At 44.1% G+C, this 16,324-nt stretch overlaps 1 protein-coding gene across 4 annotated transcripts in view; it reads right to left on the bottom strand.

Moving 5' to 3' along the window:
* Nucleotides 1-14,854: 14,854 nt before the first annotated feature.
* The window catches only part of TRAPPC11 (trafficking protein particle complex subunit 11), a 36,225-nt gene continuing 34,755 nt past the window's right edge, over nt 14,855-16,324 (bottom strand). For 3 of the 4 annotated variants that reach the window (XM_065947071.1, XM_065947069.1, XM_065947073.1), the window contains one exon: nt 14,855-15,827. In XM_065947071.1, coding sequence (XP_065803143.1) covers nt 15,783-15,827 — 45 coding nt within the window. In that variant the 3' untranslated portion in view covers nt 14,855-15,782. The remainder of the gene's footprint in view (nt 15,828-16,324) is intronic. The other variant, XM_065947072.1, reaches the window with a different exon arrangement.

Here is a 16,324-nt window from a genome sequence, read left to right as displayed (position 1 = left end):
GAGAGAGAAGCCCCTTGGTCGGTTATTAAGTCTGTGTAAGGCTAAATTTTACAGTTATAGCGAACTTGGAGTTCTGGCTTTCCAACTCACTGAAATTAGAAGTGAGAGAGGGTTTACACAAACATGAACGCTAACATCAACAGGAAATGACAAGCAATAACAATAAAGGGAAAGAAAATGGGTAAGCTCGAAATGGCCAACCCAACGGTCAGAGAGCTCAACCATGCTTCCAACCCCATCACGGATCTTTGTGACAGACAGTGAATGGCCTACATCTACTGAAAAAATAAAACTGGAATCAGCAGATTTGATGTTTAAATGTTTGGAAATGTTTTGTCCAAAGGGATTAAAGAAAAATGGTCTCTTGGCTACCTAGAGCAAGTTGTCAAGAGATACGGACAAGCTGAGGTCTATACTGGGTTAAGTCATATCTCCCCAAAATGTCTATCACCCAAAGACTATAAATGTGACCTAATTTTTGAAACAGAATTTTTGCAGATCTAATCAGGTTGAGATGAGATTCTACTGGATTGGGGTGGCTCTAATCCCCTGATGGCTGTCCTTATAAGAAGTGGAGAATTTGGGAACAAAGGCGTGGAGGAAAGAGGGCCACATGAAGACAAAGGCTGAGGTTAGAGTGAAGGAGTCCCAAGAATTGCCAGCAATGAGCAGAAGCTCAGAGGAGATGAGGCAGGGTCTTTCCTTGGAGCCTTTTGATCACAACCTTCCACCCTCCAGAACTGCAAGATTATAAACTTCTGTGGTTGAAAGCCACTAAGTTTGTAGCACTTAGTTTTGGCAGCCCCAGAAAATTAAAATAAGGTCCTCTTCTCCCTGGTTCATTCCATTAATTCAGAGTCTGTTGCTTTTTAAATAAATGCTCTTTGGTGAGTGTAGTACTTTATACAGTACCAGAGCATAAATATTAGCATAATATTAACGTAGAATAGTGAATAAATTACCGCTTTTAGAGTTAACCTGCTTTGGGTTCAGTTACAATCTCTTCTATTTACCTGCTTTGTGACCCTGAAAAAACTACTCAACTTCTCTGAGCTTCAGTTCTTTCTTTTGTAAAAGAGGGCAATGCATAAGATTGATGTGGAGAATAAATAAGAATATACGTGGCACATAGTCAGCTCTAGAAAAGAAAAAATTTATGTCTCTTCCTTTCTCCTGGCTTTATGCCAAAGCAATAAATTATGGAATTTCAGGCACCAGTGAACCAGGAGGAATTTGTGTGGAGGGCATGAGGGAAACAGAATACAACATTCTGGCATTCCTGAATCACTCGTGTTGGGGGGGGCACACCTCTTTGCCCCCACTTTTCCTTTTAAACTTGAGCATCCAGGAGAGTGCAGTACAGTTTCCAGAAGTGGGCAAACTAGAATGAGATATTACCATGCAAGGATGACTAGTTAAGCAATTTGGCCAAACGTTTGTATATTTAGTCCATGAGAGGCCAATGATCTGAACACTGCCCTGGATTTTGACCACATATTAGCTCAACTTAAACATTTTTAACAAATGTATTTGCACTTTAATGCAAATCACTAGATTTGAGTTAGAAAACCCAAGTTCAAATTCCAGCTCTGCCACACATCACCTGCAAATGAATAAATCATTTGACTTTTGTGGGCCTGTTCTGTCACCTACAAAATGAAATTATCTTTGCTCTATCTTTCTCCTAAGGCAATTACATGAAAACTCTATGTAGACCATACAGTGTTTCTGTAAAGATATGATAACACTATTACCATGTTATAAAGACATGGAGATTGTTATTCCCAATAATATTATTTCTGGGGGCTTTCAGTCAGGGCAATAGCATTTATAAATATTTCCAGGGGACTTCCCTGCTGGCCCAGTGGTTAAGACTCTGAGCTCCCAATGCAGGGGGCCCAGGTTCGATCCCTGGTCAGGGAACTAGATCCCACATGCTGCAACCAAGACCTGGTGCAGCCAAATAAATGAATAAAAAATAAATAAATAAATAAATAAATATTTCCAAATCCCCATCGGCATAATAGGAGAACAACATTTAAACAATCCTCAAACAGTATTTTTGATAAAATTAGGTGACATGGTTTATTCTGGTAGGACCTACCCAAACCACCACTATACCTGGAACCTACTCACAGCTTTTATAGGTTAACAATTCTACGGGAAGAGAAAAGGGAGTTCTGAGGGTGTAGGAGCCAGCTCTCAAAAAAGTTTAAAACATTAAAAAAAAAAACCATCCACCGAAACAAACAAACAAAACTCAGAAACCAACGTGACATGTAGTATTTGCTGAACTTTAGGTACAAATACTCCTCAGTCCTCTTGGAATTTGCAGTGATGCTCAGTAAATGGTAATTAGTATCATAATCACCACTATCACCATGACTACCATCCTCATCATCCAAATTTCCCCTATTTGATTTTAAAACATTGGTTAGCTCTGAGCAGTGCACTTTTTAAATTAAACTTTTTATTTTGATGTCATTATAGCTGGGGAAATCTGAATGAGATTGGTAGATTGCAAAAATGTCAAAGTCCTGGTGTGACATTGTACTTTAGGCTTACCTAAGGTAAACCTTCGGGGACGCTGGTAAAGAGTACACAAGATCTTTCTGTGTTATTTCTTACAAATGCACGTGATCTATAATGTGCCCCAAAGATTAGTGCTGCATACACATTTGTTGAATAACTGGCATTGAGCAAATTCTAGTTGAATAAATGAACAATTCTGCAAGATATCTATTATTCTTCTCATGTTTCAGATGAGGAAACTGGGACTTAAAAATGTTAAATAATACCCAAGTGTCACACAACATATAAAAAGAAAAGTCAGAATCAGCTGATCACAAAGTCTGTTATTAATAGTGACATCATAGTCTCCCAAAACACTAGCATAACTTCCAATAAACCAGCATGAATATTCTTTATTTTGGTATCACCACTTTTAAGTGCCTGGGCTTCCTTGGTGGCTCAGACAGTAAAGAATCTGCCTGCAATGTTGGAAACCTGCTTGGGAAGATCCCCTGGAGGAAGAAATGGCTACAGTCCGTGGGATCGCGAAGAGTCAGACACAACTGACTAAGCACACACACATTTAAGTGCCTAGCATCTCCCCACTGAATCTCATGACTATTCCTATTTATAGTGATTCAACCTCAGCCCTCCTCCACGCCGTATTGTTCTCAGAGCATCCTTGTGAGAGCTTATTATTAGTGCCACTGCATGTGAAGAGAAAAGAAGATGAGTTTACACGTGTTTAGAAAAATCTACCCATTACTAGCATGTTTAAAGCATGTTAGGTTCTTTAGAAGCATCCATTAATTTCTGAGAATACACTTGTGACTTTATACTATTCCAGTTGAAGCTGCCCATGTAAAAATCTGCAAATGGATCCACTGCCAGGCATAAGAAATAGTTTGAAAATAATAGGTCTGGCTGCTGTGGGGGAAGATGATTCAGAAAATAACCTCCCCTGGTGTAGAGAATAAACACTGGAAATAAATTCTCCAAGATGTTCAAGGTCTTGATCACTAGGTAATGAGATCATGAGTTCTTCATATTTTTCTGCATTTTCTGAGTTTTCTGCTCTGCATGTATAATGCTACAAAAATAATATAGTAAAACTAAGAAAGTGAATGGTCTGGGTAAAAAGTTTACAAAGAAAAATTTTCATTTAAGTGAAAAGGTATTCTGGAATAAACTTATCCTAGCCCAGTTTCTCTAGAAATCAGAATGAAGAATCAATATGTGCTGTCAACAACTGGGCCTCTTTGGGGTTTCCAAGAGGGAAATATCAGAGAGTGAAAAGTTCTGTGTATCCATGACTCATCATGGATGAGATCGTGGATGGATCATGTATCCATCCATCCTGATGCCTTGATTTCAATGAGAAAAACATTTAAATCACTCTATTTTTGCTGCAAAGAATGTAAATCAGCAAACTCTTGCAGAGAACTTTCACTGAGATAGAGAAACGACACTGGCCAGCAAGATGTCCCACAGCGATGCGCAGACTCACTGGCCCCCGCCTCTCTCCTTCTAGAGCATTCACAGCGCACAGCTCTAGGACCCACCAGTCACAAAATTCAGTGTGGACAGAGCTGGGCCACATGGCAGCCTGACCACGCCTCTTCCCATTTCTTACATCAGTAGAGAGGAGACCAGGACTCCAAATGCAGGAAATTCTTGGGCTTCCTAGGTGGTGCTAGTGGTTAAAAAAAAAAAAAACCCACCTGCCAATGCAGGAGACTTAAGAAACGCAGGTTCGATCCCAGGGTTAGTAAGATTCCCTGGAAGAGGGCATGGCAACCCACTCCAGGGTTCTTGCCTGGAGAATCCCAGGAGCCTGGCGGGCTACAGTCCATAGGGCTGCAAACAGTCGAACACAACTGGAGCAACTCAGCAGGCACGCACACAGTTTTACTACAAATCGGGGTCCCGGAGACACAAGCACAAGAAGAGCAGGCGGCAGGAGGGAGAGTGAGCAACATCTGCAGGGGCCTTGGTCCAGCTCCTCCTAGAACGTCCTGCTTTATTTAATCCTTGGGCGGGTGACCCCATTCTTATTTCTCTGAGGATGAAAATGCCATACAGAGTTTTTGAAGAAATTCCAAAGAAAAAATCAAAATATCATTACAATCGGCGTCATATTTTACCTTTGCATATGAGTCCCGCCTCCCCGCCTCTTCCCCAGAGATAACATTTTCTAGAGCTTCCCCTGGGGCTCAGAACACAGAAACACAGCTTGGAGAGAGACAGGAGGATTTTGCAAAGAGAAACAGGGTCCAGTGCCTGTGGCTTCCAAATTATACTAATTACACTGGCCCTCAGCCTGCAGTGTCTGATACAGCTTCTCCTCACATTTGAAAAATAGTGTTTATTTATTTATTTGCCTGCCCTGGGTCTTAGCAGCAGCATGCGAGATCCAGTTCCCTGACCAGGAATCAAACCCGGACCCTCTGCTCCCTCTGGGAGCTTAGCCACTGGACCACCAGGGAAGTCGCTCCTTCTCACGTTTTGACAAAAATCGTTGGCATCCCTAGTGTGGGGATCCCCGCGTTCCAGTCTCTTTCATGTTTACAAGGAGCTGGAAATAAGAATAACGGCACAGTTGGAATCGCTTGAGTTTTGGTTTTGGCTCTCCTGTGTCTCAAGACGTTGTTGGGTGGGACTTGGAAGTTTCGAGGGGTCAGACAACAGCTGTGGCCCGTGGGTTTTGTTGTCATTTTTAGTAAATAACTGGATTGGTAGTGAGCAAATGACAAATGGGCATGGGATGGGTAAGGAAGGAGTTCTGATAGATTGTAAAAGTGAAAAGAAAAGAAGAGGGAGAAAGGATAAGAACTAAGAAAGAAAAGGAAAGAGAAATCTGAACACCTGAGAGATTTTCAAACAGTAAGTCTATAGTTTATCGCTATATTTACTGATATCAATATTTACCGGTTCCTTCTAATGTGTCAGGAATAGTTCTATGAGCGAGAGACAGATCAGGGAATAAAACCTGCCTTTTGGGCACTTATATTCTTGTGGTTCTGCAGGAAGGCCCATTTAGGATGCTATGGCAAGAAGGAAGCTATTGGGTCCCCTTTAGTTAAGACTTCGCAGCTCTTTGGGTCCCTCTGACATCGTCCCCAAGGTCAGAGACCTAAATCGAGACCTGCCTCCTACAATCCAAAAGCTGAGACATGACAGAGAATTACCCCGGCCATAGAGGATTGGAAATTGGAAGAGAACCAATTCAATGAACTTGTTGCCAAGCAACAGATCAGAGTCACCAACATCCTGAGGAATCTTCTGGGTAAGGGAAAAGCATCGTGGTTCTAACAGCAGTGGGGGTTCATCTGCTTCTTCCTTGAGTGGCCACAAAACAGCAGATCTGTATCTTCTACAAGACAGAGTGTCTCCAGCAACCTACACGGGTGCTTCTAGGGTGTATATTGGTATAGTGTCAGCAGGTGTGCCCACCCACGGACTCTCTTCCCACTGGGCCCTGGTTTTTTGTTTGTTTTTTTTTTTTTTTTGATAAAATTTGTCATTTTTTTTTTCTTATTAGGAAAAAACCATGTCTCCTGTTGAAATCACTGTAGAACAGATAAGTAAAATGAAGAAAATTAAAATCACTTATCATCCAATAAGTCAAAAGTAGAATTTGATGCATATACTTCAGACCTTTTTCCTTTGAGTATGTATTTGTGTTTTTGTGGTGTTTGGTTGGTTTTATTTTACAAAACAAGATCAGATCACACGCTGTTTTGGAACATGCTTTTTTTTCCCCCACAACACTATAAAAGCGACCATTTTCCATGTTATTAAAATATTTCCCTTTGATCAGACCTATGTATCTGGATAAAGGTGATTTCACCAGGGAGGAGGGCCCTTCTAACAAAGAAAGTTTTGTCCGTGGGGGTTCAGGCCCCACTGAGAGCTCTGCAGATCTGCCAAATCAAACAGGAAAAAAGAGAAAATGCAGGCGGGACCTGAGTCTAGCAGTGCTGGCGTCTGCAATGCAGGCCATGCTCCCTTCCGGGAGGGAACATTCCAGAGGCACCTGCGTCCACTGCCGTCATCCCCTGGCCTCTGTCCACTGAAAAAAGATGCACAAAATGAGGGTTACCAGTTCAGTTATAACTGGGGCAAAATGAGAACAGCAGACTGCAGACAGCGCCTCAGATAGCTCTGGGAGACAGCTCCAAAGAGGTAGGGGGGAAACGTCAGTACATATGTGATTTTGGTGAAAGGGAATACATGTAATCAAGCACATATTTTTCCAGAAGGTTTCTACTAGTCTCGTGAAGCTTTGCTTGTCACGAGAAACAGTCATCACCATGATGGATTTTAGTGCTTTTCTAGATATGAGGAGATACAAGAATTGGGCTTATAAAATTAGTTCCTGAGCATAGCTAACTCTCTGAAGACCTGTCCTGCCAGTTTACCCCAAGCTCAGAGTGCCTCATTTCTGCTCTCCTCCCTCTACCCTTCAGGGGGAGTCGGAGGTCAGCAGCAGCACATGATTTAATCCTTGTAGAGGTAGATGGCCAGCACCCATGACAAGTACCAGTTTGTAGTTGACAGCAGTTCAGATACTAGCCTCCTCCCTTCTGGTCACAGAGCTTCTCCACTCTTCTATTAGCATCTGAAGTGGGTGGGGTTTAGCTGGGAGCTCAGGAAGGCCAGGGTGTTAGGACACTGGGTCCCTACACCTGCGGGTGGCCTGGAGGTTCTAAACTGGACACAATGGCTGTCTTTCTGGACTATGATAACCTCCTCCTGGAAAGAAACGGTAGATTTAATAGGGCTCCACACCCTACGTGGGCTTGGCAAAATCCTTAGAAGCCTTTTTGCATTCACTTTGAAAACGCCCCCAGGGGCCTCTTTCAGAGTCGCAGCTGGCCGGCTTTCTGGAAGGGGCTGCACCTCGTTTAAGCCAGGGGTGATCCCAGTAGGGTGAACGTCCGTCTCAGACGCGCTGGGGGTCCAGCGCCGGGGCCCAGCCTCGTTGCCGCTGCAGCCGTGCGTAGCTAGGTCCTCGCATCCCTTCAGCGCGCGCTGCGGGGAGGCGGGGACCCGGCAGTGCAGTGGGCCAGGGGTGCAGTGGACCAGGGGGTGCGGGGACCCCGGGGGTGCAGTGAAGGGGAGCCTGCGTGCGTGCGTGCGGAGTCGCAGCTCACCCGCCCAGCCAGGATTTCCGCAGGTCATCCCAGCAGGTACAAGAAAACCTTTTCGCTGGCTTGTCACAGCTGGGTTCCGATTTTAAAACATAAAGGCGCCTTGTCCTGAAGTCACCCAGCCTGTCTAACCACTTTGGAAATTTCTTTCTGCTTCGAAGAACTCGGAGTCAGTCATGCGACATCGTCCTGCGTGGTGAGCTGGCGTTATTCATGCACGGAGCCTCTCCTCTCGCAAGGGGCGGCCCTGGTTTCATCTTCTGTGAGGCAGCGGGAGGCAACACTTGAAAAGAAAGGTTCAGCTTGCCCAACCCGCTCAGGCACACTTGACTTTGAAAACAGTAAATACTCTACTACCTGATAGAGGAAGAATGATTAACCTGAAAAATAAAACATGGTGGTTAATGGTTGCAAGCGGGCATGGACACCTACTCCCTGCTTTGACCAAACTTTAATCAGGCTCCTCTGAGCACCTCTGCTCAACCAGGTCCGACTTGGGCTTTTCTGCCTGTCCGTGGAGAATCCAGTTTGGGCAAGAATCCTGCTAAATAGGAGGAATTCCCCACCTTGGTACCTGACCATCTCCACTGCATTCAGCAGGCATTCTGTTGAGTTGGTCTAGCAAGAATCCCCCTTACCCCTTAGGGTTTGCCTCGGCAATAAAAAAAAATTTCCCCAGGGGGCTCAGTGCTAAAGGATCCACCAGCCAATGTAGCAGTTGTGGGTTCGATCCCTGGGTTGGGAAGATCCCCTGGAGAAGGAAATGGCAACCCACTCCAGTGTTCTTGCCTGGGAAATCCCATGGACAGAGGAGCCTGGTGGGCTACAGTCCATGGGGTCACAGAGTAGGACATGACAGAGTAACTAAACAACAGCAAATTTCCCATCCGCTGACCCCCACCGGTTCCTTGCCTTCAAATCCACGCTCATCTCTGTCAGACTTGAATCTGATCTTGCTCCCTTATAAAACCCCATCGCAATACCCCCTCTTGAATAAATCTGGCTAATTGTCATTAACAAGTATCCTGAATAATTTTTTAACAGTATCTGTGTCTGTGTTGAAAGATACACCATGCCGTGATAATCCAGTTTTCAAAGAATTTGTAGAAAATCCATTTATTAAATATCATTGAATCTTTCTTCCATATCAGGCTCTTGCACTAATTCCTCTAGGGAATCACTTGGAACCTCTGTAATATTGATTTGTAGTGTGTGGTTGGCCCAGGTTTGCAGGAGTGATTGTCTGATGAAAGTTTGTAGAAGTTTTCTTATTGGTCTTATTCTTACAGCTGAAGATTCCTTGTCAACTTTACTTTTCAAAGCAGAGGCTTTACAGGGGTAAACACAGGCATAAGAATCCCTCTGGGGACCTCCCTGGTAGTCCAGTGGTTAAGAATCTGCCTTCCAAGACTGGAGACACAGGTTGCATCCCTGGCGGGGGAACTAAGATCCCACATCCCACAGGGCAACTAAGCCCAAGCACTGCAACTACTGACCCGACACTCGAGAGCTCATGCCCTGTAACAAGAGAAGCCCATGCACTGCAAGAAGACCCAGCATAGCCAAAACAAAATAAATAAAGTTAAAAAAAAAGAATCCCTCTGTTCAGATGAAGACAGATGGAAGGCACTATAGGTGTCCCTATAGAGAAGGTGACAACTGCCACCAAAATGTCAGAAAGTCCTCACACCAACTCCCCTGTTTGCAGAGTTTCGTTTACATGATTATTTCATAAGAAGAAAGGAGAAAAGGAGAGGACCAGTAAACCGAAACAAAAACCAAAGCTCTTGGTTAACAAAGAGTTAGTTAAGGCACCCCTCATTATCCTGAAAATTATAAAGAGAAAGAATCAAGTTATTAAAAATTCTTTTCTTTCCTATAGGAACTATTTATTAGAGTAATTACATAGACCTAGTGGGTGAGGGGGAAGAATGCTTCTCGACAGCATAATTCTAGCCAATAAATGCAGGCCCCAGTATATTAAAATTATATTTTGCAACTTCTAATTAAGTGACTGATTCAGACAATTGCCATTGATGGATGTTTAGCTGAACCTTATAATAAAGGGATTAAGCTGTCATCCTGTAAGCCCACTGATCTATTCTAGCGTCACTAAAAGTGAGGCAATCAGATCTGTGTGGCAATAGATAGGCAGCAGATCAACTGTGAGATATTCCTAAAAAAAAAAAAAATGGGGCAGGGGAGGAGGTAGGTAGAAAGGGACTCAGGCAAGCTCTAAACTCTTAACTCCTAGTCCACGGGAAATCCAAGGAAGAGAGAAACAAGGGAAATGACACCGTGGGAAGCAACCAGCCAACACCAGGGTGTGGACTAGTTTACAAGACGCTGACCCCGTTTCTTCAACAGGTCAATGATAAGGAACAGAAGTGGGGAAGGGAATGTTCTACATTAAATGAAGCTTAAAAAACCCTGGGGACATGATTAAACATAATGATGGACCTCGTTAGGATGTTGATTGAAACAAACCAACTGTAAAAAGACTGCTTAGTCCATTAGGGAAAATTGAACATATATTGTATATTAGGCAACTTCTAAGGAATTATTGGCAACTTATTAGATGTAATAATGCATTATATGTTTTTTTTAAAGTCCTTTTATTTATGGGTGAAATTATATAATAGGGGAATAGATGTGGGTAAAGTGCTATGTAGATGGTAGATAGCCAAGTATGAATGGTTAGAGCTGAGTAGACGCATGGAGGTGTATTGCAGCCTCTTCTCTTGTGTATGTTTGGAAATTTTCTCTATTAAAAAAATGAAATGAATTAAGTGGTAGCAATTACAGGCAGAGAAAATATTGCAAATGTAGTCTGAACAACTTGTAGGCACTAACACCTCTGATAAACACACGAGCTATCCTGTGTTTAAACAATTCAGTATTTAAACACGTCCTGAGTATAAGGGCTCCTTACTGTTTCTTGGTAAGTTGCGCATTTGGGATTCAGTCCTTTGTTGAGACGATGGTTTTTGATTATCACCCAGAGTCAAACACTTTTCAAGCTACAACTCTTCAATACTCCGATGAGAGCACTATACAACTAACAAGAAGACAGACTTCATTCAAAATGATCAAATTCCAACAGAAAAAGCCCTGCTCTCCAGAAGCAACAGTGCTGAATAGCAGCGAGCGTTCTTTCAGTTTTCAGTTTCATTCCTCCCCTAATTCTCTCATCATTGAATGGGAACCTCTCGGGTAGGGAAAACAAAGCCAGCGTCACTCAGCGGTGCACATCTGTCTACACTCAGAGAGCTTGGCATGCGAGGAGGTGGGCAGGACCTGACACCAGCCAGCACCTGACCTGTCTAGTTTTCAAACTATGTCCTCAAAACCCAGCTCCCGTAACGTTGTCGGTTCAGGAGTGATGGAAACGCATTCCCATACAGGAAACACTCCCAGTAGTTTAGGGACGTGGAAGCCACTCCAGCCTCACTCCAGGAGTTAGCCCCTCCTCTCTGCTGCTTCCTCACACACACCCTGTAATCACCTCCACTGGGGTGCCTCTCTACCTTGAATCTTTTATGAATTTTTTTATCATGGAAAATTGCAGACATATTCAAAAGTACAGTCCCCAAGCACCCTTTACCTACTTTTAAAGAATGATCAACGTTTTTCAAATCTTGTTTCATCCACTTCTTGCTGACCTAGGTTGTCTTCCGGGGTTTGATTTCGTTTTCTGGAGCATTTTAAAGCCATTCCCACAATCTCACCAGTTCACCCGTCTTGTGCCCACGTCTACTGCATTCATCGCATGGCAGCATCTCGGGCTGGACTGCCGATCCTCAGGAAGAGGATTGCTTTGTTTTAGTCACCGAAACAGAAACTGGCCCATGGCGAGCACTCTGAACACTTGGAAGTCAATGTGTAAGGGCAACAGCGTTGCTGCCATAGACTTAAGAACAGGTCTCGGTCACAGAGTGCGGAGTGGCTCAGTCCTCAAGCCCATATTTAGCCAAAGCTCATCTGTTTTGGAGCAAACACTGGCAGCCTTAGAGCGGTGGCTGCGTAGCGTGGCGGTTCAGCATGTGGGCTCTGCAGGCAGAGGTCCTTGATTTGAATCCCAGCTCTTCCACCACGTGCCGTGTCTTTGGGTAAGACAGGCTGCATTTTCCAAAGACTGCAGTGAGCTCTCCTGTCCCCGCTGTTCTTCTAGGATGTGGCCATTTCCCCAGCAAGAGATAGGGTTCATGTTCCCTCCTCTTAAAGGTGGATGTGCCTGTGAGCATGGTGGAAGTGACGTTCTGTGCTGTCCAAGGCCAGGTCTTGGAAGGGAATGCAACTTCTGTATTCCTGGCTGCACCATCCAGGCCGTGTGAGCATCCAAGCATTCTGAGGCCGCCGTGCTGTGAGGAAGCCCACTGACCACCTGGAAAGGTCCTGAGACTACACGGAGAGATGCCTGGCTAACCCCAAGCTGCTTCAGCCTCCTTGTTCTCACCATCCTATTTCTACTTCATCTACTTTCAAGCGAACAGCTGCATGAGTGAACCCAAACCACAACTGCCCAGACAAGCCCTTCCTCAATTCCCGACCCACTGACACCATAAAAAATGATTGTTGTGTTAGGCCACCAGGTATTGGGATGACTTATTGTGCAGTGATAACCAGAATATTGGGCAAGTTACTTAACCTCTCTGTGCCTCAGTTTCCACATCTTTAAAATGGGGATAATAATAGTTATCTACTCCACACTGGGCTTTTTGGAGTATTAAACGACGTTAAGACCAAAAATCACCTGGTACTCTGTAGCCCTCAATAAATATTGGCAATTATCATTTGGGAAACATACATGGTTTAGAAATCCTGGCCAACCTAATAAAGATTAGCATTTGCAAGTTCTTACATGCCAGGCAGGCTGATAGCTTCTGCGTGAGAAGTGTTTTCCGTAAATGAAAAACCAGCTGCAAGGTGGCAATGAGTTTTGCATTCTCTGAACGACTGGGGAGAAACTAGAATTTAAAACATGGCTCAACCTATCATTTGCACAGTATATGTCACCGGAAACGCAGGCGTGCCTGGCAGGGCTGACTCTGGTAAAACACGCTTCAGAAAGCAGACACAAAAGGCCCGGTGATCACTGTCTCTTTTGCTCTCAGGCACAGGTAAATTGAGTGGAAGGGAAAGTTTCTCACCAATTTGACCTTGGAAGAGAACCTGAATGTACTTAAGCCAAGAATTTCTTTTCTCGTGCATGAAAACACGGGCTTTTATACTCATTTGGCGAATTGTATGCAGTCCTTCAGTAGCTGTCTGAGAATGGCATTGTTGACTAAAATACAAAGAAGGTGGTGGCCATGCGGCTCACTCATCAAAGGATGGCATGAGGATCGGTTGGTGGAAATGTTTCAGAACACAAATCCACAGCTAGAGGAAGTCACGTTTCTATTTGCTATCACATGTTCAGTCAACAATCGAATCACTAATGTCGCACCTGAACGCTTCCTGAAAATTATAGCCGTTACCGTCTATTCTCTCAACCAGTAAATAACACAATCCATCTTCTGCAATTTTTTTTTTTTTTTTTTACCTAGTGTAAAAAGTACTAGGAGTTGGGACACTTTTGGTGCCTTTTCTGGGGTTTTAGGTCAAGAGAGGAAGCTTCAGAAAGGTACATGCGGAGACTACATAGACACTCCTCATTAAAAGAGTGAGTTTAACTTTCCCACTTGTTTTTTCCTTGAAAGCAACCCCCTCTTTCTTTGTAATGCCAATGTGGAAATTACATCTCAGAACTCTTTAGAGCTATTGTTAGAGACAACATCAAGAAGACAGGCTTTTCATATTCTTGGGTGGAGTTATGAACGGGCCATGAAAGAAATGACGGAATGAGAACAAAAGAATCTTTTTTTCAAGTAAGGTGAAGACATTAAAAAAAAAAAAAATCTAAGAGCCATGAACCATACAGTCCCTTAAAACGAAGAATTCAAAGGTAAGGAACCTAACACTTTATGAGGAAAACTGAGTTGAAGTTGTAATTTTAGGGTCATAAAAATATAAAATGAAGCAAACTAGAAATTATTTTTATTCCAAAGACATCACCATCCCCATCCTCTTGGTAACACGCCACACTGATTAAAAACCAGGGCTTTCCTTCAAGAATCAGAAAGCAAACTTTAGTCACTCCCCCAAAGCCCAAGTTTAAAATGCTTTCTTTAAAAATGTGTCCCCCGGAGTGGTGCATAGTACTGGTAAGGAGTAATAGTGAGACCCATATGGTGACATAGGACTCAGAGAGGAGACAGGAGCCTCTCAGGAGGGACAGAGGGGCTGTGGCTGAAGCACAGCGGCTCGAAGAGGAAGGTTCTACGGTCCTTCTGAACACTTGTAACCTCAGTGAGTCAACAGCTCCTGCAATGCTGTGATAGCTGTTTGGGGAACCCAGGCAAGATCACTATTTCATGTATTTCTGAATTAAAATTTGCTGTAATTTAAAATAAGTAAATGGAATACATTTGCAGTAAAATGAACGACTTGGGAGGATTCCTGGTTGAGAATGGATTATGCTACTGAGGGAAAGCACAGGCCGATTTATGTGGTGTATTTGCACTCACAGAGATCACGCTGACATCAAGGCTAGTGATGCTAAAGTGGATGCCGGAGAGCCACGTGTCCTAACACGCCCTGGGTACTTCGTGTCTGACAATGGCGGTGTACACACAGGAGACGTTTATTATGTGAGTACGGCGTCAGACACACCTGTGATTTTTCAAACGGCAGGTTACATCCTGTTAGTGAGTCATGAAATCAATTCGTTACACCAGGAACATCTTTTAACAAAACAGAGTAGAATATAAAATAAAACAGCACAGAGAAAACATTACTTCATGGCATTTTTGTTTACAGTCCCTCTGTGTCTTTAATTTTTATCATCCTCATAACATGCGTCTCAGAGGGTATTATCATCACATCACCCATGTCTCCCAGGTGAGAAGACGAGATACACAAAGGGCAATGTGAACAAGACCACCAGAGCTGGGACGTGGCCCCGGGACAATCCGACAAGCTCCCGTGGTCTCCCCCTGAGCAGCGGGGACGAACTCAGACCCCCCAGCCCATCACGGCCCCTGGCTGCAGAACACACCCCCCTGCAACGGTGTTTCCCAGCAAAAGCCGCTCCACAGAGCAGCCATCCAACAAGCTCAAAATAAATAAAAGATACATACAAGCAGGTCTCAAAGAGAAAGCTATTTATTTACATCATTCTTTTCCTTTTGACAACTCCTGTGCTTTTAAATAATAAAAATTTCTGGAATCGGGGGAGTTTTAAATTAAGATATTTTAACAGAGGATTTTCACAATATTTTTTTTTATGTACATGAATTTTCAAAAGTTTTAAACAGTTCTTTTCAACCTGCATGACATAACTAAAAGCTGTAGACCTTTAGATTTAGACCATGCATCTTTCTCTAAAACTTTCAGTTTAGGAGATTATGTTTAGCGTCTCACAGTTCAGATCCTGACAGGTGAGGATCTTGTTGACGTACCTGCTTCATAAATGAATCAAGCAAGTGGAACCGATCTGAAATGTTTTGGTGGTAAGCAAAGGTTATATTTTTTTAGACATCTTACACTGCTTTCATGAAAACTTTTTGGAAGTTGTCTCTGTCAGTCATGTGACTGCTCTCTTGTTCCTGTGTATGGACTCTGAGCACAAGTTAGATGCATGAGAACAGGTTTATTCTATTCTATCTCTGGTTTAGCCAGCTCTTAAAGACACCCACGGGGATTCCAAGCTTTCCGGGGGAGATACTGGTGCATGGCTCCCCTTGTCCTGGCGTATTTCGGAGAATTAACTTTCCTTGGCTACTGCACATACAAACCCCCTTACTGTGAAGACGCCTGCGTCCATACGACGACTTTCAACAAAAACAAAGGGCTAACACCCTTTCACATCACGCTGACAGATTTCAAATATTTATTAGTCAAACTAGAAGAGATTTTCCTAATATTTTAGCATGACTTCCTCTGAAGAGTTGGTGTAACATCCATTAAAAAGTAGAAAAGATTAACCTGTACCATGATCAAGTACAGCTCACCAGGAAACAATCACACAGTTCTGTCCAGTTTCTCCGTGAGAACAGCTGAGGCCCATCCCGAATCTCACGCGGCCGCGATGGAGGCGTCATCCATGAGCCGGCCCTGTGGCTTCGGAGGGGAAAACAGGGAGGGTGTGCAAGGTGAGAATGACCACAGAAGCGCTGTTAACTGGAGAGGGTCTGCAAGTATTTGGAACTGTGTCACGGACACAGAATAGACGTATGCAAGTTCCCATCTGTCTCCTTCCCCCCACTTTCTCTCGCCACAGGAGCCTGGGGACGGCGACCTCGCAGCTTCCGTGCGGCCCGTTCCCTCTGTTCCTAGCGGCAAGCTCACCAGCGCATCACATCCTCTGCCCGTGGAGTCCCCTCGCCCCCTAACCTGCAGCCGCCACCCACCCGGCAGTGTACCGCGTGCGACAGGGCGCCTAGCCCCCACTCCCGCTCGAGTGGGAAAGCTTTAGCCTCCCTCTCGTGCTCAGCCTGTGTCCCGGGCTCCAAGCGGGCCACAAACCTGCGCTGCCAGCAAGCTCCTTGGGACTCAAGGGCTCCCCTTCTCCTGTTTGGGAAAGAGTGATGCATCATGAACTCTACGGTGCGGAACTA

The sequence above is a fragment of the Muntiacus reevesi genome, chromosome 10, assembly GCF_963930625.1.
Source record: "Muntiacus reevesi chromosome 10, mMunRee1.1, whole genome shotgun sequence".
Taxonomy (NCBI): domain Eukaryota; kingdom Metazoa; phylum Chordata; class Mammalia; order Artiodactyla; family Cervidae; genus Muntiacus; species Muntiacus reevesi.
Note: the sequence above shows the minus strand (reverse complement) of the source record. Positions and strands in the feature narration are given on the sequence as shown.